This window comes from Aethalodelphis obliquidens, unplaced genomic scaffold (genome assembly GCF_003676395.1).
Source record: "Aethalodelphis obliquidens isolate GAN/ISIS:26980383/991018 unplaced genomic scaffold, ASM367639v1 scaffold39, whole genome shotgun sequence".
Classification (NCBI taxonomy): domain Eukaryota; kingdom Metazoa; phylum Chordata; class Mammalia; order Artiodactyla; family Delphinidae; genus Aethalodelphis; species Aethalodelphis obliquidens.
The window spans coordinates 16,455,064-16,480,739 of record NW_020837983.1 but is presented as its reverse complement, the minus strand read 5'-3'; the positions used below and the strand labels follow the sequence as shown (position 1 = coordinate 16,480,739).

At 35.9% G+C, this 25,676-nt stretch overlaps 1 protein-coding gene across 2 annotated transcripts in view; it reads left to right on the top strand.

The window, feature by feature from the left end:
* Window positions 1–21,352, top strand: part of ANGPT1 (angiopoietin 1) — a 250,606-nt gene extending 229,254 nt beyond the window's left edge. Inside the window, exons 8-9 of one of the 2 annotated variants that reach the window (XM_027131602.1) lie at window positions 7,014–7,144; window positions 18,778–21,352. In XM_027131602.1, coding sequence (XP_026987403.1) covers window positions 7,014–7,144; window positions 18,778–18,938 — 292 coding nt within the window. In that variant the 3' untranslated portion in view covers window positions 18,939–21,352. The remainder of the gene's footprint in view (window positions 1–7,013; window positions 7,145–18,777) is intronic. The other variant, XM_027131603.1, reaches the window with a different exon arrangement.
* The last annotated feature ends 4,324 nt before the right edge of the window (window positions 21,353–25,676 follow it).

Genomic DNA, 25,676 nt, shown 5'->3' with positions numbered 1-25,676 from the left:
AAAACTTAAATTCTAAACAATTTGAACGCTTATTTCATAACTGACTCAATAAATATTTATTCAATGCCTGTCATGTATATTATACATGGAGTTTACAAAGACGGCTAAGAGATGAAGACTTCTCATCAAACGCTTATAGTCTGATGTGGAAGAAAAGGCACATTTATAAAGAGAAATACTATGATAGGCAAAATGAGATATGCCACAAGAGAAGCAATTTATCTGTGCAATGAAAATTTGTAGAAGAAAGAAGAGAAAAGGCTTCCCACATAATATTTTGTCTTGAAAGATTGTTGATTTTGGACTTGGGAGAAAGGGATCAGTTCAGTAAAGCTCTGGTCATTTATAAGCCCAGGATACACTTGCACAGTCCTGAATTAAAGAGAATAAAATGTTTATCTTGAAGATGTTATTTTGAAAACAATTAGAAAACATTGTTTAACTAGAGATAATTTTACTATATTAGGAAAGGCTAATATAGAGTTCGTCTTCCCTTGTGCTAAGATAAAATTTATATTCTTGCCTTTATCTCAAGGCTTCCAGCCTTAGTAATTCCCACTGTAGAACTCTGTACTTAACAAAAAGGACATTTTATGAAAATAAATAATTTCCAGCTTCAAATGCTAATAGAAAAAAAGGAATAAAAATCTATCTTAAATGCTTAGTATCTAAATAAGTTCATTGTCTGCCTTTTCACTTGACATTCCCAGCACATTCAAATGACTCATGAATCTCCTTTATTTCTTATCTTTTTTGATCTTAGATAACCTCAATTTAATTGTGCCGTGAATTTCACAGCCCTTTTATTGGAAATATCCTCCTCATCCCTTCCCTAAAGTTCATGTCTTCCACAGCCTCCCAAACTAATCTTTTCCACTAAACGTTTTGAGCAGTTTAGCATCTCCTGAATTTTTCCCTTGCCCTTTTTCCTACAATACTAATTATTTGTATACCTCCCTATGACCTCTTCATAACAGCAAACAAATGCCTAATCTTGCTAGAAGTCTACAGTAAGGCAAATACTGTTTTCTCTCTATATAGTTTGACAAGAGAAATATTGTCTTTACGTTCAGCAAAAGATGTCACCTATATCATTTAAACTCAGTGCTAAAAGACATGCTGTGATATCACTCTTTGCTGGTGCCCAGCCCTTTTAGTAGGGTGGGGGAAGGGCAGGGAGGATGGTTACTGTAGAGACAGCCCTGGAGCAGCAACCAGAAGACATAACAGTGTTGGGAAACTCCGTCAGATTGAGTCATTGCTACCAGGCTCTGAAAGAGAATCATGGGGGTTATTTTGCATTTTCTTCAAGTGATTGTGAAAAAGACAAACTAGTTCCATATGGTGGCAGGGAGAGAGCTCAGAGCCAAAATAAAAATCTGCTCAGCTTGTCAGTATGTGAGACCTTAAAGTTCAGATATCTAAGAGTCTGTCTACTGTTTAAAAGAGCTGAGGCCAAACTTCAATTTGTCAAACATACAACTCCCACTGCCTTGGATAATGAAAGAGACTCCCCCCGCCCCCACCCCGAACACAGTGAAGATGTAAAAATGTGAGAAGTATAGCCATCTCTTAAGTCGACAAAATTAGTGAGAAACTAGATGCCTGGGATTGGACTGCCTATTTTAAAGAAAATAAAGTTATAGAATCACTTGTATGATACAGAGGTATATTTTGAAACCTACTCTTCCATAATAGAGTGCACTGTTGTCCTACATTCATTAAGAAATGTGATTTAGTCTTTCTAGTTACTGAAGTTTCTGTAAGTGAAAGAAAAGGAGTAACTATATTTTCATCAAGAATGACTAGAAAATCATGACCAGTTTCAGTATGCATGTGTTTCATTTTCCCTTCAGATGCTAATTGAAAAAATTAAAAAGCTGACATTCTTTAAAGTCACTGACGAATTGGTACTCATAATTGTTTCCCCCCCCTTAATTAGGAAAAATGGTTTGAAAAGGATAAATGCCATGATTCTATTTTGTGGCTGCCTTTTTGGTCACAGTTAATGGTATTTTTTGGAGTTTCTGTGCTGTTGTTATTTTGGGGTTGGTTGTTGTTGTTGTTTAGGCATCCTTCATGTTTTTGTTCCTAAGCCAGATACTTTGCTCTATAATAACATTTGGTTTTTATCTCCCAACACATCATCCTTCATGTAAGCCACACCTACACTGGCTGAACATAAGAAATAAATGTCCAAGATTCTCATGGTGTTATTTTGGGGGAAGCATTCTCTCCAGTGACCCACACTTTAAGTTCTTTTCACCATAGTCATATGCAAAGCTGACTTTGCCCCTTCTGTGTATTGACTTTTCTTTTGTAAAGTGATGTTCCATTATCAGAATAGAGAAAGTCATGGATAGTTAATTATACATATTTTAGAAATTAACCAGAACCATTAATAAAAATAACCACATAAATATTCTGTTTGAGCCTCAATTCAAATAAGTTTTCTTATCTAATTCGAAAAAATACTTGGCATTAGTGAATGGCCAGCTCTTAGTCTGTCCCTATCAGATAACCAGCTACAGTTGTTGGCTTTGTGTCAATAATTGCTATTCTGTGCTAGGTAAGAAAGAATGAGCCCCTTAACTGTGCAGAGGACCTATCCTTGACTACACTGTTACTCCCAGAATCCTTGTGGGATTCCACAGAAGCATAATTGGGCTCATCTGTAAATTGCTTAAACTAGTGTTGAGAAAAATTATTTTTAAGAAATGCCATCTCTATTTCCCAGTGGAAGAGAACAACTCTTCCTTAGAAGAGCATAAGCAGCTGCCTGCAACATGTTAAGGATATAAACATAGAAGGGATGAATACTACTCTATATAAATTACACGTTCTACTCAGTCTTGTATGGTGAAAAAATCCACTGTTCCTCAAAATACTGATCTCCTCTACTTTTTTTTTTTTACTGAGATATAATTGACAGATAACATTATATTAGTTTCAGGTGTACAGCATAATGATTTAATATATGCATATATGTATATATTGCAAAATAATCACCACAATAAGTCTAGTTAGCATCCATCACCACACATAGTTAAATTTTTTTTCCTTGAGGTGAAACTTTTCAGATCTATTCTCCTAACAACTTACCAATATACAACACAGTATTATTAATTATAATCACCATGTTGTACATTGCATTCCCAGGATTTATTTATTTTGTAACTGGAAGTTAGTACCTTTTGACCACCTACACCCATTTTGCCCACCCTTCACTTCTACTTTTATATCATTGCAACCAATATGTTGTGGTATTTACATTGCACTATCTTGGGACTCTCTATGCTTCTGCTTCTTGTTTTCAAGATCCCTAATCTGGGCAGGCCCTTAAGGAAATATTTTATACCTTATTTGGCTTTTACTTTTTTTCAAAATAATTTTAGCTGAAGAATTTACCATAAGCATATTTTCATTTTGAATTTGTTCTCTGATATCAGTTGGGTATGCACACAATACAAATAAGTCATTCAATAAAACATAAGAACTAATAAGAAGACATAAGTTTTCTTCATTTATTCTACTCGCATAATATATCAGACATGTTTTCATATTCTGGAGTCTGAGAAAATGAGAACAAAAACAGAACTGGAAAGATCAAGAAGGGTGTATGTGTCTGTGTAATTTTTAATTATTTCAGTTGGTTGACAAGGAAATGGGATGTTGAGTACCTAGCTAAATGAGATGCAAAAACTATCCTTCTGAAAATATGGCCCAGGTATATTTTGGTTATTAGGATTATTGATATTTGGGTCTGATTTTACTTGCTACCTTCAGCCTACTGAAAATTGATTATACCCGTCATTAGTTCACATCCATAATTTCTTTATTCAGTGAATGTTGAGCCTTTCCTCAGTATCAGACGCTGTTTGTTCTAGATTCTGGTGATTCAGAGTTGAGTAAGACACAGCTTATGCCTCAAAGAGCTCACAGTTTATTATGAGAGAAGACAAGTAAAAAGACAACTAAAATAAAGCACACTAAGTTTCATCATAAAGGTATCCACCTGATGTTCTTTGAGATCATACTTGAAATGAATCTTAAAGGATGAGTAGGAATTCAGCAGTTAGAAAGGCCTTCCAGGGAAGGGCCTTCCTGGGAAAGGGGACAGAGGAATGAGAATGTGATGCTTTGAGAGAACAAGTGTTTGGTAAGCCTGGATCATTATGTATGTGTGCAGGAAGTAAGAGATGGGAGGTGTGGGGTTGGTGTGGGAGGAAGTAAACAAGGGCTAGATCTTCAGAGTCCTCATAAACCACAATAAGGAACTTGGACTGTATCTTTCATGTGCTGGGAGAACAACTGAGGGCTTTTAACCAGAGCAGAGGAATGACGATGAGAGGCATGTTTTGAATGAGCCACATGGAGAATGGATTTTAGGGGGAAGTAGAAGGAGCTAAGCTTAAGACATTGAGACCAGTTGTGAGACTTTTTTAATAATACAGAGAAGAGCTGCCAGGACTAGACGACTGACCTTCAAGTCTTGATTAAGTGGATCTGGAAAAATGTCTCCTTTTACTCACAGACCCTAACATACATTGTTGATGAGTTCTGTACTGGTGAAGGTCAGGACAAAACATTGTAGATGTTTCTTCTACAATTTATTCTAACCCTACCGTACATACTTGCATACATATTTAGAGATATGTAAAGGCACCCTTAAACCTGTGACAATTGATGGTATAGTCATACAATAGCTGCCAGATTATGTTGGAGAAGAATATGTAACGACATGGAAACATAGTCATAAAATCATGTATGAAAACACTGTTAAAAAGCATGTGAAGTATGATTCCATTTGTGTTTATACATGAGAAGAAACTGTTTTAAAGGGTACAAAATTGACATAAGTGATTACTTCTAGAGTGGTAAATGAGATGGGCCTGTGGGCAGAAGCTTTACTGGCACTGTTCAAAATGTTTATAGAATATGATCAAGTATTACATGTATACTTAAATATAAATAATATTTTCTATTTGAAGAGGGAAAAAAACAAGGAAAAGACTAAGTGTATATAAACCATAATGTCAAGAGTAGTTATATTTGGAGATGAGATTTGGGTTACTTTTTATTTTCTTTTTGCTTTTCTCTACCTCCTAAATTTATAATTATGCATTCCTGTTGCCTTGGTAACACAAAGAAACCATTGTAAATTATGAAGCTTGAATTATAACCCTCATATAAAAGTATAAACTATATTCAGCACATAGCAGTCACTCAGTTAATATCAACTCAACATTTGTGCTAAATTACCTGCAAAATACAGTGTAGAAAATCACTCTGTCCTGGAAAATCTATCCCCATTAGTGAGCTTAAAGCTACTGCAGGGAAAATGGTATTGACTTACCTTAAGTCAATAAGAAGGAAAGTCATCACAGTTTATAGAGAATCCAAGAATCAGAGTTGGAATTAGCATCCCTCTTGCAAAAGTGCCTGTGGGCTAAATTTACCCACTCCCAGTGGAGAGGGAGATTTCAGGCCAGCAGAGTCATAGCTACTTAATTTTGAAATCATTCATCTTCCCCCAGACTCTGATTCTGTGTTCACCAAGCAAGCAACTTTCTGATTATAATTTGGCTTTCTATGTGAAACTCCCTCTAAGGAGACCATGAGACTGGGCCCTTTATTTTGACTGTAAATGGAGACCTGACATAAGTCCCCCTTAGTTTTGCAAGTGTATGTCTGTCTCTGAGAGGCTGAGAAAGTTATCAAATTATAACTGCAGACCAGATCTAGAAGGTGGTGAATTCACCCAGGTAACATGTCCTAGGACTCCCTTTGGTAACCTCTCACCTTACTTTGCCCTGTTGAAACCCACCTCCACATGGGCTGCCTACAACGTAAAATGTGAATTCCCAGTTAGAAATTCTACAGTTTTGCATCACCAGTGACTTTTAGCCTGACTCTCAGAGTTTTAAAATGTAAGCTTGGGGCTTCCCCGGTGGCGCAGTGGTTGAGAGTCCGCCTGCCAATGCAGGGGACACGGGTTCGTGCCCTGGTCTGGGAAGATCCCACATGCCGCAGAGCGGCTAGGCCCATGAGCCATGGCTGCTGAGCCTGCACATCCGGAGCCTGTGCTCCGCAACAGGAGAGGCCACAACAGTGAGAGGCCCGCATACCGCAAAAAAAAAAAAAAAAAAAAAAAGAAATGTTTCTAGAGAGTAAAGCAGGGTCTTTGAAGAATGCCATTTTTGAGGTTAAACAGTTGGGGTTTTGAACTTAGTTTTAGGAATACCACCAGAATGTAGGTCCCTCGAGGGCATGGCTTTCTGTCTGTTTTGTTTGCTGATATATCTTAAGTGCTTAGAACAATTTCTGGTATATAGTATGTGCTTAAGAAATATTTGTTCAGTGAATACATAATGACTAATAAGAGCTTGGATTTTAAAGTCAACCATAGTGAAATTCCAGCTTATTTAGCCTCTCTGAGCCTTGGTATGCAAAATTTTGATATTGATACCTGAATCACGGATTTAATATAAAAATTAAATAACAGCCGGAAAGCATTTAGCAGGATGCTTGGCACAGAGTAAGTCCTCCTTTAGCACATCATCAATATTCAATATTAACACAGTGATATATGCTATAGTGACACTCTACAGGGCATTTTTTGTTTAGAGATCAATACTTGTACTAATAAAATAAACTCATATTCCTTTTGTGGATCCTACATTATCAGAAAACCATATGAGTTTAAGTATGCATAGTAAAATAAACATCAAGCACACAAGCCACAGAGAATTTTACCTATATGTAGTTTGATGTCCTTCCTTCCTTCCTTCCTTCCTTCCTTCCTTCCTTCTTTCCTTCCTTCATTCTCTTCCCCCCCAACCCCTTCTCTCTCTTTCTTTCTGTTCAGGGAGCTTTGGTCTTATACCAGTTTGTTGGAAGGGCTGAATTCAGAGAAGGGAGAAACTGATGAACAAGGCGAACATTCAGCAAACCAGTCTTCTGGGTTCTGTTACTCTGTTGAATGGCTTATCTTTCTTTTTTTTTAACTTCAGGTTGTATTTAAAGGGTCACACTGGGACAGCAGGAAAGCAGAGCAGCCTGATCTTACACGGTGCTGATTTCAGCACTAAAGATGCTGATAATGACAACTGCATGTGCAAATGTGCCCTCATGCTAACAGGAGGTAAGTCCTACGGGGCCTTTCTCTGAGTTATGTCTCATTGGTTTGAGGCTTGAGGTTTCTTATCTATGAGAAAAGACTATGATCTTCTGGTCAGGAAACTTAAGAGCAAGTCCCTAGAGATCATTTTGTTCTGCCCACTAATTTACCATATGTTCTTGTGCAAGACATTGCTAGCGTATTTAGAAGTTTGCCTCCTCCCCCAGCATTTATGGTGAGGGTGTGCTAAGCCTGGTTCTGAATAAACTCTTGAGCCTCTTAAAGTCCCAGTTGTTCTGCCTTCTAAATACTCATAATGATACCCATAGTGGAATGAACAGCAATTTGAGGATTCAGCATACAGAAAAAACAAAAAGCCAAAATTTCTTACAAAATGCTTTACAACTGTGTAATAGAGTTCATTGACCATTCTGTTGAAATGGAGTAAGAAAAATAAAGAGGTGTAGCTAGATATAAAGTTATACAATTCAGAGTAGCTATACCAGGGCTTTACATTATAAGGTATTGACCTCTGCAAGACATTTGAGCTGGTATAGGAGATAGCAGATACCATTAAATAATATTGTATCACTGAGTAAGAAAGTTAATCCTTTTGCACTTTTTAAATACTTTTCTAGGCTTCTGATTGTGTCAAAGAGGAATTCTCAGTTTAGTACTAGCTTATCTATAATACTTCTTTAGCACTTACTCAATAATTACCTTTCTTAGCAAAGAAAGAACAAACTCTTCAGCCTCAGCTGAAGGGCCTTGGTTAGGCAATGGCACCTACCTAGAATTAAATAGAATGATTTTGTTTTAATTTTGTTGAGTGTTACGTCTACTTTTATTATAGTAAGTGGTACTGATTTCCTCTTTAAAGGAACGATATAAACTTCATTTTAAAAAGGATTCACAAATATTTGATATTTAACTAATTAATTTAAAGAAAAATATTAAATATTAATAAAAGTTGTAAATGGGCATGGCAAAAACTGTGAATAAGTTGATAAATGACTGATTGAAGTCTAAGAAACACTGAACTAAAACCTGATGGCAAATGATATAGCTCAAAAATGTTACAGGCAAAAAAGGAGTTGGCACCAAATAAAATTATAAAGGAAGCTTTTTCTTCAGTGTTTGTCTTCTTACAGTTTTAGTGTTGTTTCCCTCTCTTAATGGAATAGTAATCATTCCCACCTTCAACTGTTCTAATTCTCTCTCTGTGTTACCCTACAACAAAACATGTTTTCATGCTAATAAGGAAAAAACTCTTTAAATCTAAAATTTTACTTCTCCAAATATGATATTACTATCATTATTATTACATATTATTACCTGTTACTGAATATGTTATACTATCTTCCTTGAATTCCAAACCAACTCTGAGATAAGGAGAAAAACTCAAATCTCCATTTTGTACACAAGGAAAACAAAATTAAGTAGATGTTCACCATTTTATCCTTAACATCTAGCTCAGTAGATTGTGGCACATAGGATCTCAATAAAATATGTGGTGCATGAGTGAATGAATAACCATCTTGGAACCCTTGAAGTCACTTTCAAATTTTGAAACCAATGAAATGAATCATAAGGTTGACATTTTTCTTATCAATTAACAGAGCGTGGAAGAGTATAGAGGGAAAGTTTTGGAGAACTCTTTCCACCTTCATCCCCATTCCCGGTCCCTCCATTACTACCACTACCAAATCACATTCCATACTGATTCCCATCCATTCCACTTATAGTAACATCTTTTCAACGTGAAACCAGCCCTAGTATTACCAAAGCCAGCCTGTTATGATTCTGCCTCTGTTATATCCTTCTCCTTAAGCTTTAAACATGCCATTTTGGCATCACATTCAACCTCATCCAATAGTTAAAAATTCTTCTATATGCAATTGTATGGCCCCCTCCCCCGAAGCAGTTGTTAAAACTTAGCATATTTTTTTACATGGTACCCAGAGGTTAGGTTTTGAACTTTTTTCCTGAAAGAAAATATTTCTTTTCATTACCTCCATGATCCCATAAATGAAACTGTCAGCAACTTTATATAAAGACAGAAGGACTTTGATTGTCCAGTTTTCTGCCTATTTTAATATAGAAGTACACTTCATTTTATCCATGTCTGTTTTTACAGATAATTTTTCTTACCAAATAAATACAACACATGAAAGACCAACAGTAAAATCTTTCAAATGTTTACTTAGAATAGTGTTCCAATCTGCTCATATTCCTGTCATAATAATGAAAATATAGAGCAAAGCAAAGAGGAAACTGCATCTCTTGGTTGTTGATGAGAAAACTTCATTGCTCAGGTTTGTGATTTTATTTCTGCTTCAAATGATTGAACTTTGTCATGTTCCTTCATCCATAATCATTCTTGGACCTGCTTCTTAGCCACCAATAAACACATATGTTGGGGAGAAAAAATTTCCACTTATTGCTTGGGCTGGAATAGTCTAAGTAAATGTGTTTTTGTAATAAATGCCATTACCCTATCAAATATCCTTTTGAAAGAATCCAGGTCTTGCAAATCTATTCACTCTGCAAAACTAATATGTGGAATTTAGATAGCTAAGAACTGGAGAACATAAGGATGAATGTCAATGACAGTCCAGGTAACTTGAGTATTATCTGGAATTTATGTCCTACTTAGTTACTGCCCCCCCCCACTGTTTATTCTCTGTCATAGTTCCCCTTAGAACCATTTTCTCTGTCTGATTATTTTTCCTCTTTTTTTAAAAATAGTCTCTTTTAAGCAGAGAGATTTCATACTCCTTGAAACTAATAATTCTTAGTTCTCTGTCATCATCAATTAAAGCTTTGTTTTATCTTGTTTATTTATATATTTTCCATTGTTTCTTCTAAAAGGAATTAAGGGTAAAGTAAGATTTATTGCCTGCTTAACTGTCCTAAATAGTTTTCTTCAAGTACATGGAGGGATTTTTGTTGGAGAATGTGGTATCATTGTTACCCTTATCTGTCAAAGACTGAAAAACAGGAGATAGGCATAATTGAAAGCAGAAGGTATTTCAGCTAGACATAGGTAGAACATTTTGGCCTTTCTTCCTTCTTTCCTAACATCCTAACTTCTTAACTTCCTTCTATCAACGTAACATATTTTTAATGAGTAACTTGTTAAGAGTCAACAACTATGAGAAAAATGAGCAAGACAGAATAGAGCTCGCATCTATTGAGGAAGACCATCAGCAAAAAGCGAACAATAAATAACACAATTTCAAGTCATAACAAGTTCTAGGGACAAAATGTAACAGGTGACAGAGTTATCGAAGGAAGGGGAAAGCGACTTTAGATGGAGTGTCCAGGGATCAAAGGCTGGAGTGAGTTGCCAGGAAGGATTGTGCATGTCTAGTTATGAACACCTTAAGAAGAGAATAGAAAGGTATTTATCTGAAAGAGTTTACGTATGCCCATCCCTATAGTTGTGGGTCTAGATAAGATTGTCTCTCACATTTTCTTCTGGTTCTATGATTTTATTATTCCATGTACTCATTGTGGCTACAGTAGAGAAAAACAGGTAACATTATTTTTCAGTGCATGGGTTGTAGTTCATAGTAAATTGTTAGTGGAAAGGAGGTATTATCGGACTTAAAAAGCATATTTGCATCAATAGAAATGGACACCACAATGTTTTATACCTCCTTCCCCAGAAGGATATGTACCTATTTCTACCTTACCAGAAATTCTTCCATCCAATTTAAATATTGAATAATTTTTGTTTCATTACACATTTCTTATGGGACCAAACCATATATTTCAAGATCGAAATTGCCACACACATTTTCTATGGAACTGACATCTTAATTAATCATTAGTGATGATTTGTCAGCATACATTTATAAGCCAGAAATATCTGTGTTCTGTGATTCATTGACCGCAAGAAAATTTGTAAGTTTTCTCCTTAAGTTTCCCCCTTTATATAGGATATTACAACAAATCTATATATTTCAGTAGTGGGAGGGATAAATTTAAGAGGTGATTATAGGAAATATTTTCTTAGTCCCACAGGAGAGCCCTTCTTGTGCCCTCCTGAGCCCAAAGAAAGGAATCAGTTTCATTAAAAACTTAATGTTTTCTCTATTATTTAACATTTAGAAAATGAAAATGTAATATCATTCAATTCATGCTTTTGTTTGTATGGATTTGTTGTATATAAACATAAATATGCAGAAAAATCTATGACTCTAAAATTATGAAAATTAAAACCTTTTCTCATTAGATTGTCACAATCAAAACAAACTTCACATTCAAAGAAAACATGGTCTTTCGTACCAATTCAAAATAAATTTTTCTAAAAGTCTGTTAGTAACTACAATTACTAAAGGTTGCCAACCAAAAATTTAAAAAAAAAACAACAACAAAAAATCCTAACAAAACATGGTATTGTTTTACATTCTTTTCCTTACCTTTTCTTTCAACACAATTTTCTTATTTGGTATATAATATAAAAGCTATGTAAAAATGTGACCTAACCTTCTGCAGAAAGAATCTGTTGTGGTAAAAACTCATCTCTTTTCCCACGCATAAACTATGTCAACCAACAGACAAGACTTTGCTAAAGCTAACAAAGGACATTGTCAGTTCAATTCTAAAAGACGGGATAAAGTCATACACATAAGTTCTTAGTACACCCTGGAACTTACCAGATGCTAGCAGTAGAGAGTTGATAAATACTTTCCTTGCCTGCTATATAACCTTGAAGAAGACAAAGAAAATGAAAGAAATTAACAGCCTCTCTAACTGGTTGAAGTGACAAGATCTTTGGGAAAATACAATCATCTTAGAGTTTCTGATAACCCAGGAAGGATCTGCTAACCATTGTCAGATAACTGGCATTCCCTGGGTTTTAAGGCAAAAAATGTTGAGAGAAAAGATCCATATGGATAATTTAAGGTTGACCACAGAAATCTACATTGCATTACTTTATTTCAAAGCAATTTCTTATTTAGTACATAATCTCTAAGCCTATTCCACAAAAATGTACAGTTCTTGAAGACAGGGACATCATGCTCTGCACCACTGTATCCTCAGTGCCTAGCACAGTGCCTGGCACATAGGATGTGCTTGATAAATATTGATTAAATGAATGAATTTGCTATCAGAGACTCTGAAAGGACATTGTAAAGTCACAAATGATCCTGGTGAGAAGACATAGAAATAAATCAATGTGAGTATGAATGTGACTTTTTTGTGAACTTAGATTTAAAATGCCTAAGTATGTATATATGAATTTGCATGCACAAACATGGAACAAAGGGATGAATATTGAAGACTAGGACTGAATTTTAAGAATAACCAAACCCCAGAAGACTAAACTCCAAATTGGAAAACTTTGAGTGTTAAGTTTGTAACTTTCAAATAAAGTTGAACAGCCTAAGTGCAAAATTTAGGACTATACTCCTTTTTTGTGGGAGGAAGTTTTCACTTATTGGAAAAAGAACAAATAATGTCGGAAAATATCTTTTAAAAGATCAGTTTGGAAAAAGGTGAATCAGAACTGATAGGCCTATAGCGCCAGGCTGCCACCAAAGGTTAATAATTGACAGTGGATGAGAAATAACCAATTTTGTTTATATTTTACTCTAATAATAAATAATACAGTGAATATCTATTGCACTCTTAGTGTGTAATGGTCATTTCTTCATTACCATTGACTTATATTTAATAACTTATATGACACTTCCATAAATCCTTTGAAATACAGATCTTTGGCAAGAATTGAGATATGGAAGAGTTAGATAAGTTGGCTAAGGTCACAGAATTAATGTCAGAAGTAAGATTTGAACTCGAGCTCCAGATAAGCCATTACCTTATCCACTCCTTCTGCTGCCACTCTTAAAAGGAATGGCATTCAAAGACAAGAATTTAGCTCTGTTTTACTGTTTGCAGCACATTTTCACAAGGATTTCCTCATTTAAACGTGGTTGAAAGTAAAATGAAGTTCAAGGGAGGAAAGAGGCAGTAAGAGAATACCTAAAGCATTTAAATGAATTCAAGATTATCAGCCAGGATAAACAACTTTTAATCTATGGAACAAAAAGAAGAGAAAGGAAAAAAAGCCAAGTGCTAGACTCGAAGGGGATGTAGAATGAAATGACAGAAGGAATGCAGACCTCTGGAAAGGTCCTTTGCCTCCCGCACACAAGGACATGCAGCTGCTCCTTGAGGCTAGTTATTGGTAGGGCTGAATTTGTACACGTGAACTCAGCGAGTGATTTTCATGATGATCCCGTTGATAACTATGGCATCAATCAGTTTTTTTCAGCCTCATCCTTAGTCACTAGCTAGTCATCCTTTATCGCTATAACTTAGTCATCCTTTATCACTATCAAAGAGGAAAATTCTTATTCTCTGTGCAGGTTCTTTTGCTTATTGCTGATTAGAATGCGTGCATTGAAAATGAGTGAAAGAATTCCATAACCACAGATATATCTTTTTATTTTGCTGTACTTTTTACCTTAGAAAAGAAGTGTTGAGAGACATTTTGTTTAGGATAAGAAGAATTTGAGTTAGGTTTCCTGACTTTCAAATAAATTTGAACTTCCTGAGTACAGAGTTTAGAATCAAGTTCCTGTTTTCTGGGCAAAGTTTCATTTATTGGTGTTAAAATGTGAATTTTCTGCTTCAAAGATAAAAGACTAAAATGATTTTTAAAGGCCTCGGAAGCCCGAGATAGTTATTACAAAACTAAATTTTAATGAGTTAAGTGTAAATGGATTAGAAACATGCATCTCAGATTTCTTATTAAAATATACATGAGGTTACAGGTTATAAAGAAAAATGCTTGGCAAAGTAAATCTCAGCAATTGCCAATCTTAAAACATTTAAGACATTTTATCAGTTGTCCCAACAGCAGACGGAAGCTGCTGCTTTCTTCCATCTTTGCTTGCATCACTGAGTTCTTTTAAGCTTAAAGTGCCTCTTCTAGATTAACTTCTTTAAGATATTGCTCATCTGTTATTCCCAGGCACTTACAGAACAAAGTACAGCGTTAATATTTCCCCAGGATTGTATAAGATATATAATTCAGCTATTTGGTATCTTATCAGAGAGGAACTGTAACCCAGGCATACACTCCTCTATATGTTCACAAGGACACCTTCAATCTGTGCAAACTTGCATATGTTCTGAGTACCCATGAGTACATACGATCATTTATGAATGCCTAAGGGTACCTATGAGTAACCAGGAGTCTGCTGTACTTTTTGCCTGCTTTCTATAAATATGCTTTAAAACCACATCTTTTCAGGATTTTGTTTAAAAGACCTGGTCATGCTTAATTTTTTCAAAGAGAGGTAGAAAGTGGACAAACTGAAATATTTGATACAAAGATGTTCCTTGTTGTTCCTTGTCAGAGAAAACAGAGAATACTTGCACAGAAATAACTGTTTTTGCGACCTTCAAGTTCAGAGTATTTAATAAAGGACTGTACAACTGAAATTGTCATGAGAAATAATTGCCCTTTCATTTCATTTTCTGCCATCTTAATTCATCATTTTTATTATTGTCTATTGCTCTCTGATAATCCAGAGTGTGCATGGCCCACTGGTCTTAAGATAAAGAGATAAACACCTTGACCTCTTTGATTTCCACATGAAATAAAAACAAATCATTGAAAACAAAACCCATAGTAGGTACTTAAATGCCATGTCTTTACAATGCAAGCATTGAACAACTGTACTCATTTGGGTGCAAATTATTTTTGTATTCCTCTAATTAACCCTACCAAGCAAATAAGGAACTATGTTGGCGCTAATGACCTGGTCTTCATTATTAAATCATTGTGATGCCCCGATAAGATCTAATCCTTTTTATTTCTGCTCTAATGTTTCTGCCTGCTTCCTAGATAACTTACAAAAGAGCACTTAGATAGGATTTTATAGGCTTTAATAGTGCACCATCTTACATGATCCTTGCAGCTGTGCTGTGAAAATGGTTGATTAGACATTTATAATCCACATCTTAGGAATGAGGACGTATGTGACTGTGTGACGTTGGAAAAGTTCCTTAAACTACCTGAGCATCAGTGTCTTCGCTTTAGTACTTGCCACACCACGTAGGGCTGTTTGGGTAATAAAATGAGAAAATTCATATAAATATTTTAGCAGAGTCCCTGACACATATTAACTGTTCAGTAAATATCAAATATTATATACACTATTGCCTGAGATCCCTTAGTTATTAATTGGTGAAGTGGGCATCAAAGTCGAGATCTTCTAATTTCTGGTCTGGTACTCTAGGCTCCCCGTTGCCCACAGGAATATTTCTAGAAATACAATAAAAACCTCCATGTTCTTGACCCTCTTTATTTTGCTAGCCCTGAATTCTCCAATCCCTTATCCACTGGCATTCCAGCCAGGCTGCTGGCAGGCACTCCCTCCAGCTCTCCCAGAGTACACAATGTCTTTAGAAATCTCTTTCTGTCCAGTGAACTCACACCCATCCTTCAGCATCCAGCTCAAGTGATGAGTACACCTTATGGACCAACAAACAGGGCATTCCGCCTCTGTTCCTAAGATTTTCTTCATCTCTGTTAAACAGCCATTATCTCATTTTTTAACAGTTTGTTGTTTCTCTCCTATACAAAATTGTGTACTCCTTGAAGTCAGGAATTTTGTTTTACTCAACTCTGACCCCTATGTCTGTCCATTGGTTAATATTTGTTGAATTGATTCTAGCTTCAATTTTCTCCCCTTCATCATGCTGCCGCATATACTCAGGGTAGCTTTGGCAGACCACACTTACAGAGTGAGGGCTCTAAATAATATTCGATTAAACATTTAACCTGTCAGATCTGGTTCCCCTGGTTAAATATTGGTTCCCATTCCTAGAGAATGTTCCGCTTGTTCACCTGATGATAGACAAGTAGCCTGGATAAACTATAAGTTTTTCCACATTGTTCAACTTTCCACCAAGATTGCCATTTCTCCACCTTCATTCCCTGCAAGTCTCCCCCTTGTTCACTATATACCAACTACACTGATGTTCTTTTAGTCCCTAAACACTAAGCTCCCTTTCTTCCTCATGGCATTGACATGTGCCATGTTCTGCTTAGAAGAGTCTTTCCCCATCTTCACATGACTGTTTCCTCATCCTTCAGGTCTCATTAAATATCAACTTCTTCCATGAACATGAAAAGTCAAGTAAGTCTCCTGTTATGCTCTGTCATAGTTCCTGATTCTAAGTGCCCCCTCCTCCTTCCCCACCTATCGTCCTTCTCCTCCTGCCCCTCCACTTCCCCCTCTACTTCCTCCTCCCCCTCTCCTCTTCTTCTTCCTTTTCTCCATCATCATACTCATGATTTGTAGGCATTTTATTTATTTGCTACTTTTTTTGGTCTGTTTCTCACATTGGGAGTAAGCTCCACGAGGGTAAGGACCACATCTGTCTTGTTGAGTGTTGTATGACAACAATTCATGATAATTACAAACTGAATGAATAAATAAAGAAAAAATGAATACAGTATATTCAGGTGTCTATATATATATTCAGGTGTCTATCAAATATAGTTTTTTTAGTAAACTAGACTAATTCAGACCATAGCGGGTTTATAAGGAGAAAACAGTCAATCTGTCAATAAGCCTGTAGTCCCTTCCAGTCATCTGTCAAGCAAACTCCGTTAGATGCAGCACTAAGTATAGGGAGCATAGACCATGCCTTTTCATTGCTCTTAGGATACTGAACAAAAGACTATGTGATTTGGCCTTCAGACCATCTCAGCTTCAGGCTACTGTTTCTCTTGTTAACTTTGACCCAGCCACTCTGGTCTTCTTTCAACATCTCCAAAATGCCATTGTTCTTACCATAGACATTACACCACTTTACTCATTAGAAAATGTACATAAGATAAATTTATCCTATTCCTTCATGTGCCCCTGTTGTTTCTTGTCTCTTTCCTCAGCTCATCAAAAGTTTCCCAATGAATGTATCCTTCAGCCTGTGCCCTTCATTGCCAGGTTTCTGTTCCAACAGACCTCTGCCTTCCCACACTCTTCCAGAACTCTTATGGCTTTCTATAAACCAAACAAAACCACACGCTTTTACCCTGAGTATCCTAATGTAACTTGGAAGATCATTCTATGATTTGTAATAGTTCTCGACAGCAGAGTAACTGTGTTTGCTTTAGAGACCATGGTGGATATTTGAAAGACTATGAAAGGCTCATTAACATGATGGAAGAGTGCCTCAAGAAGGTCATAGGAAAGGAGGAGAAAGTTAAAATACCGAAGCAATTAAGTTGAGTTTCATTTTGTCCTTTGAGAGTCTTATGGGTAAATAAATTCCCTAATATTAGAAAGCCTTTTGTGATATAAATAGCATATTTTTACTAGTTATACTTACCAAAAAATTTTAAAGGAGTTAATCTTAAGAAGAAAAAGGTGAAATTTTACAGTTTTCTCCTTCCTTGCCAAATAAGAACTTGCTTGTCCCTCATGTTTTGACTGCATTAATTACTATGTTATTTGCATACAGTTGGTAAAACATTAAATATAGTGTCTTTCCAAATTCATTGACATACCTTACTTTTTCCTAGGATGAATTAGCGATTAATACAGCTTGTTAGGCCTCTAGTATGACTTTATAAACAAACCCAGCTGTATTCATCCTCCAAAATTGAAAAATGAGAACTAGCTTTTCTCCATTTAACTTCTTCTAAAGTTTCTGCAAGATGATGCTCGTGTTACAGTTAAACATCAGCTGTACAGCTTTCTCTTTCTTTAGCTATTAGTCCCTTAGGTATAACTCTGTAATCAAAGGGAGGTCAACTGTATCCAAATACAAATATGCCAGAATGTCTCTGGCATAAGTCTCTCCCTAAAGATTTCAGCGGTGTTACTTCAGAAGAGGGAGAAAAAGTATGATGTTTTATCTAAAAATCTAAGAACTTAATTCATTTAAAAAATAAAGTACTGAGTTATCCTTGCAGAGAGCTATGTGAGCATAGGATCTCTACGTTACTCGTCATTTTTCTTTTTACTACGTTAGAAAGAACTTGAACAATCACAGAAAAAAAATACTGCTATATAGGAACTATATGGCTACTATTGCTGAACACTTCCCATAGTGCTATAAGCTACAGAGAGGGCACAGCAATTCAAATTCATAGTCATTTTCTGGTATCCAGTTAATTTCAGAAGCAGCTGAGGGCCAGTTGTTGGCAAAATTATGAAGTAGATGGAGAACATTTCTTTGTATTTAGATACCAGTTGTCTAAGCTTCTGAACTTTATTGCTATTAATTGTTCTGTTCCCAATAACAGGCTTCAGGTAGAATGCCTCTTAAGGGTTTCATTCTACTTGCCCTTTGTATGAATCCAGGCCTGACTGTAGCGTATCTTGAAGCCCAGATGCTTCCCATCATTACATTGCGAATTGAGTCCCAATGGAGTGACACTGAAAGCTGATTTTCATGAAAGCATTCCTCTTTCTGATTGTTTGTACACTGTCTAAATTGGATACCATTTAAAACAATTTCACTACCAAGAAGATATTTATTGAATACCTCCTTATGATTATTTGCAAATAATCATAAGTATGAATAAGTTTCCCCTCAGTTAATGGCATTAATTTCCAAATGTTCAGTTTACTTATGTAATTGTTCCTTCTTCTCTCTTCCGTTATTAACTAATTTTTCAGGCTGGTGGTTTGATGCTTGTGGCCCATCCAATCTAAATGGAATGTTTTATACAGCGGGGCAGAACCATGGAAAACTGAATGGAATAAAGTGGCATTACTTCAAAGGGCCCAGTTACTCCTTACGTTCCACAACTATGATGATTCGACCTTTGGACTTTTGAAGGCACAATGTCAAAAGCAATTTAAAAGGCCACCAAGAAATCTGGAGAAGCCACCAGATGAGAAACTGCTTGGAAACTTCTGAAGCAAACAATATTGTCTCCCTTCCAGCAGCAAGTAGCAGTTATGTGAAGTCACCAAGGTTCTTGACCGTGAATTTGGAACCTTTTGATTTCACAGAAGCCTCTCCTTGGGGTCACTGTGTTCATATGGCTTGACTACAGAGAATGCCACTCACTGTCATGCTTTAAAAAGGGAAGAAACTGTTCAGCTCGCTGTGCTTCAAACTACTACTGGATCTTATTACAGAACTATAATAACCAGATGATAAATATGGTTTATTTCACGTAAAACCGAAGAAAAAGAAGAAGATGAACAACAACAACAAAAAGAGTATACGTGAAGAATAAAAACAGGCCTGCCATAATCCTTTGGGAAAGATGTGTTGCACCAGTGAAATGGTGTTATTTCTCTGCAAACCTACTAACAATAAGTTTGTACTGTTGCACAATTTTAGTAAAAGTTTAGGAAGAACAGCATTGTCCTCTGAGTTGGTTAAATGGATTTCAGAAGCCTAATTCCTAAATCACACTTACTAGTTGATTTCAGTTAACCCGTCTTCAAATTTAAATTCCATTTTGGTAAACTATAAAGAATTATAGTGCCTGAAGAATAGCAGTGTGAGGTAGAAAAACACTCCATTTCTCTTTGATTTTTTTGGTACAGTTTTCAGAAAAAATGGACATAATCAAGTATGGACATATAAGGCGAAAAATGATCTCCCCCATGCTACAGTTTTCATTTACTTTAAAAACTGACTGATATATAAATATATTTATAGCCTGAGTAAAGTTTAAAGAATGTGAAATATATCATCAAGCCCTTAAAATAATATACATGCATTTAATATTTCCTTTGATATTATACATGAAAGCAGTATTTTAGAGTGTATTAAGTTGAAATAAAACCAAGTAAACTGGAACAGTTCATTTTACAGTATCTTCTTGCATGTGTACACTTGTGTAACTTTATTATTTTTAAAATCATTACCTTCAATTCTTCACCCTATTTCATGCTAATTTAATTTTTGCTAATTAACTGAAACTTGCTTTCCAGATTCACTCTGTTCCAGTTTCTATAAAAGACATACTCTGAAGTCTATGAAAAATGAAAGAAGAATTATAAATATCATTGTACATAGCCTGTTTATATCCATAGTAAACCTAATAGCTGTTTAATCTGGAATATGCAACATTGTCCACAGTTGATGCAAATAAACACACTTCCAAAAAAATCTACTATACCACTTTATGAAATATGTTATTTCTTCATATTTTTCTCCCTTGGACCCTGTTTTCTTAGGCAATTTCTGATGTTAATACATTATCATTAGGGAAGAAAATTGGCAAACTTTGTATTATACATTAAGGAAAACACATGCACAAAAAAGAAAATTAATCATAGTCACTTGACTAAGAAAATTCTAATTACTAGCTGCTATAAATCTCTTAATGAAAATATTCCTATGGGATAATCTATTTTAAGTGAATTTGGGGCACAGATTTTTGTGGGAATTTGAAGTTACTACAATATTTCATCAGGAAGTGCTTTCTGCCTCTAAGTGTCCAAGGTTACAAGAGTGAACAGTTTTTATCAAAACATGAGGTGTACTATGAGATAAGAAAATTGAAATCCATATTGGGCCTCCTTTCTTAAAAAAAATTTTTATCAGGGCAACAATACCAATTTTAGACCTGGTGACTTGATCTGTTGTTCCTTTGTGGCTTTCCTCCATTTGAGAAAATAAAGCTACTCACATTTTTAAGAAATTATTTTTTAAAGTTTACCATCAAGTGTTTATACCTTTTGTGTGTGTGTACAAACCTGTTTTGCCTTACAAGTGATATTCGCAGGTATACCACAGTTTTTCTGTTCTTGGAGACTCCTTCATAGCAGCGTTTAGCCTCTCCCTCCAAAAACCTTCTTGTTTGTTTTCATTTAAGTGAATGAAAGTGAGTGTTTTGTTTTGTGTGTTCCTACAGATTTTTTTTTACCGGTCTTTTGATAAGTAATACTATTTCCCAACTCATAATACAAAAATAAAAGGAAATTATGAAAAAAGAAAGAAAGCATGATATTTACTGTTTTGTTACCTGGGTTTGAAAAATGAAATATTTCCAATTATTTATAATAAAGCAGTATAAAATGTTTTATGACTCCATATGTGCACTGTGTAATGCCTACATGTTTGTGGCCATTTAACATGTATATCCTTTGCATTTAATTATTCAGGATAAGATAATTAGGTAATAAGATTTTGTCTTTAAATTTTTATGTTAATTAATTCATGTAGTTTCTATGCCAATTTCTTCACATCAGTCACAGCTTTATTTGATTTAAATAAAATTGAAAGTAACATATTTGTGCAACTCCATCTCATTTTAAATATTTTACAAGTTTTAAAATTAGAGATATATGGAAGTATAGTCTCCATAAGAAAAAAAAAAACCTGCTAAATGAACTAAAGCCTCAATCTTTGAAAATTTTTCAGTCTTGGATGTGATAAGAAAGCTTAACTCCTTTAGAATGTTAGATCAAAGCAACGGTTCTGAATCCCACATCTCTACTGTATGATTGTTATGTCCTGTCAATTATTATTTTAAAAAATTTCTTATTTTTTTTTATTGAATGAAAGATTCTTTAAATGCTATAGTGCTTTACAATTTGCAAAAGCTTCATACACATGATTTAATACAATCCCATAATAGCCCTTTTTTTTCCCCTACCCTTATATTGCCTCTGCCCCTTTTCCTCTCCCCACTGGTAACCACTAGTTTGGTTTGTTCTCTACATCTGTGAGTCTGCTTCTTTTTGTTTTATTCACTAGTTTGTTGTATTTTTTAGATTCTACATGTAATTGATATCATACAGTATTTATGTTTCTCTGACTTATTTCACTTAGGATAATGCCCTACAAGTCCATCCATGTTGCTGCAAATGGCAAAATTTCCTTCTTTTTTATAGATGAATAGTATTCCATCATATATATATGTGTATATATATATATATATATATATATACCTATCTTCTTTATCCATTCATCTGCTGATGGACACTTAGGTTGCTTCCATACCTTATCAGTTGTAAATGCTGCTATGAACGTTGGGGTGCATGTATCTTTTCAAATGAGTATTTTTGGTTTTTTTGGATATATACCCAGGAGTGGAATTGCTGGGCCAGATGGTAGTTCCATTTTTAGTTTTTTTCAGAAGCCTCCATATTGTTTTCCACAGTAGCTGTACCAGTTTACATTCCCACCAACAGCGTACGAAGGTTCCCTTTTCTGCACATCCTGGCCAACATTTGTTATGTGTGTTCTTTTTTTTTTCGGTACGCGGGCCTCTCACTGCTGTGGCTTCCCCCGTTGCGGAGCATAGGCTCCGGACGCGCAGGCTCAGCGGCCATGGCTCACGGGCCCAGCCGCTCCGCGGCATGTGGGATCTTCCCAGACCGGGTCACAAACCCGTGTCCCCTGCATCGGCAGGCGGACTCTCAACCACTGTGCCACCAGGGAAGCCCTGTGTGTTCTTTTTGACGATAGCCATTATGACAGGTGTGAGGTGATGTCTCATTGTGGTTTTGATTTGCGTTTCCCTGATGATTAGCAATGTTGAACATCTTTTCATGTGTATGTTGGCCATCTGCATTTCCTCTTTTGAAAAAGTCTATTCAGTTCTTATGCCCGTTTATTAATTGGGTTGTTTTTTTGTTTTTTAATATTTATTTATTTTTGGCTGTGTTGGGTCTTCGTTTCTGTGCGAGGGCTTTCTCTAGTTGCAGCAAGAGGGGGCCACTCTTCATCGCGGTGCGCGGGCCTCTCACTCTCGCGGCCTCTCTTGTTGCGGAGCACAGGCTCCAGACGCGCAGGCTCAGTAGTTGTGGCTCACGGGCCTAGTTGCTACGCGGCATGTGGGATCTTCCCAGACCAGGGCTCGAACCCATGTCCCCTGCATTGGCAGGCAGATTCTCAACCACTGCGCCACCAGGGAAGCCCTGTTTTTTTTGTTTTTTGATGTGGAGTTGTATGAGCCATTTATATATGTTGGATATTAACCCCTTATCTGTCATATCATTTGCAAATATTTTCTCCCATTCAGCAGGTTGTCTTTTTATTTTGTCAATGGTTTCTGTTGCTGTGCAAAAGCTTTTAAGTTTAATTAGGTCCCATTTGTTTATTTTTGCTTTTATTTCCTTTACTTTAGGATGTCCTGTCAATTATTAAATGTTGGATTATTATATGACAATTAACAATAAATTCTGGGAACTCAGTGTAGAATAATAGGATGCATTCTGAATATCTGAGTTTGGTATAAAAGGTAAAGAGCATAAAGGGTGGTAACATTATCAGCTCTTGCTGCCACAGAACTGGGACTACCTTACCTAAGTTCCTCTTATGTAAGTTAAGTTTTAAAATACGTGTATGCTTCCTACATATGCTGTAAGGAACCAGAAGTGACTTTCGAGAAAGTACTAAAATATTGTAAGTTACAATGGACTTAAAAGAAAATATTACAAGCACACATAAGAATATCTGTGCACTTTAATACAATGCCTAAACATCAAAACAGTGATATAAAAGGTTAGAGAAGAAAATTATTAAGGCTCTAAATTAATTGAACGTTTCCATTAGGAGAAAGGTATAACAATAATATTCATAAGGAGTTTCTGGATTGTAGTTACATAGCTCTCCCTTTAGGAAATTATTTTATAGGCTTAATGGACAGAGGGTGAATTATTATTTTTTAAAACATCTTTATTGAAGTATAATTGCTTTACAATGGTGTGTTAGTTTCTGCTTTATAACAAAGTGAATCAGCTATACATATATCCCCATATCTCCTCCCTCTTGTGTCTCCCTCCCACCCTCCCTATCCCACCCCTCTAGGTGGTCACAAAGCACCAAGCTGATCTCCCTGTGCTATGCGGCTGCTTCCCACTAGCTATCTATTTTACATTTGGTATTATATATTAGTCCATGCCACTCTCTCACTTTGTCCCAGCTTACCCTTCCCCCTTCCTGTGTCCTCAAGTCCATTCTCTACATCTGTGTCTTTATTCCTGTCTTGCCCCTAGGTTCTTCATAACTTTTTTTTCTTTTAGGTTCCATATATATATGTTCACTTACAGTATTTGTTTTTCTCTTTCTGACTTACTTCACGCTGTATGACAGACTCTAGGTCCATCCACCTCACTACAAATAACTCAATTTTGTTTCTTCTTATGGCTAATATTCCATTGTATATATGTGTCACATCCTCTTTATCCATTCATCTGTCAGTGGACACTTAGGTTGCTTCCATGTCCTGGCTATTGTAAATTGTGCTGCAATGAACATTGTGGTACATGACTCTTTTTGAATTATGGTTTTCTCAGGGTATATGTCCAGTAGTGGGATTGCTGGGTCATATGGGTCATTGCAGTTCTATTTTTAGTTTTTTAAGGAATCTCCATACTGTTCTCCATAGTGGCTGTATCAATTTACATTCCCACCAACAGTGCAAGAGGGTCCCCTTTTCTCCACACCCTCCCCAGCATTTATTGTTTGTAGATTTTTTTATGATGGCCATTCTGACTGGTGTGAGGTGATACCTCATTGTAGTTTTGATTTGCATTTCTCTACTTAGTGATGTTGAGCATCCTTTCATGTGTTTGTTGGCAATCTGTATATCTTCTTTGGAGAAATGTCTATTGAGGTCTTCTGCCCATTTTTGGATTGGGTTGTTTGTTTCATTGATACTGACCTGCATGAGCTGCTTGTAAATTTTGGAGATTAATCCTTTGTCAGTTGCTTCATTTGAAAATATTTTCTCCCATTCTGAGGGTTGTCTTTTCATCTTGTTTATGGTTTCCTTTGCTGTGCAAAAACTTTTAAGTTTCATTACCTCCCATTTGTTTATTTTTGTTTTTATTTCCATGTCTCTAGGAGGTGGGTCAAAAAGGATCTTGCTATGGTTTATGTCATAGAGTGTTCTGCCTGTGTTTTCCTCTCAGTTTTATAGTGTATGGCCTTACATTTAGGTCTTTAATACATTGTGAGTTTATTTTTGTGTATGGTGTTAGAGAGTGTTCTAATTTCATTCTTTTGCATGTAGCTGTCCAGTTTTCCCAGCACCACTTAATGAAGAGGCTGTCTTTTCTCCATTGTATATTCTTGCCTCCTTTATCAAAAATTAGGTGACCATATGTGAGTGGGTTTATCACTGGGCTTTCTATCCTGTTCCACTGATCTATATTTCTGTTTTTGTGCCAGCCCCATACTGTCTTGATTACTGTAGCTTTGTAGTATAGTCTGAAGTCAGGGAGCCTGATTCTTCCAGCTCTGTTTTTCTGTCTCAAGATTGCTTTGGCTATTCGGGGTCTTTTGTGTTTCCATACAAATTGTGAAATTTTTTGTTCTAGTTCTGTGAAAAATGGCCATGGTAGTTTGATAGGGATTGCATTGAATCTGTAGATTGCTTTGGGTAGTAGAGTCATTTTCACAATGTTGATTCTTCCAATCCAAGAACATGGTATATCTCTCCATCTGTTTGTATCATCTTTAATTTCTTTCATCAGTCAATCAATGTGATAGACCATATTAACAAATTGAAGGATAAAAGCCATATGATCATCTCAATAGATGTAGAAAAAGCTTTCCACAAAATTCAACACCCATTTAGGATAAAAACCCTCCAGAAAGT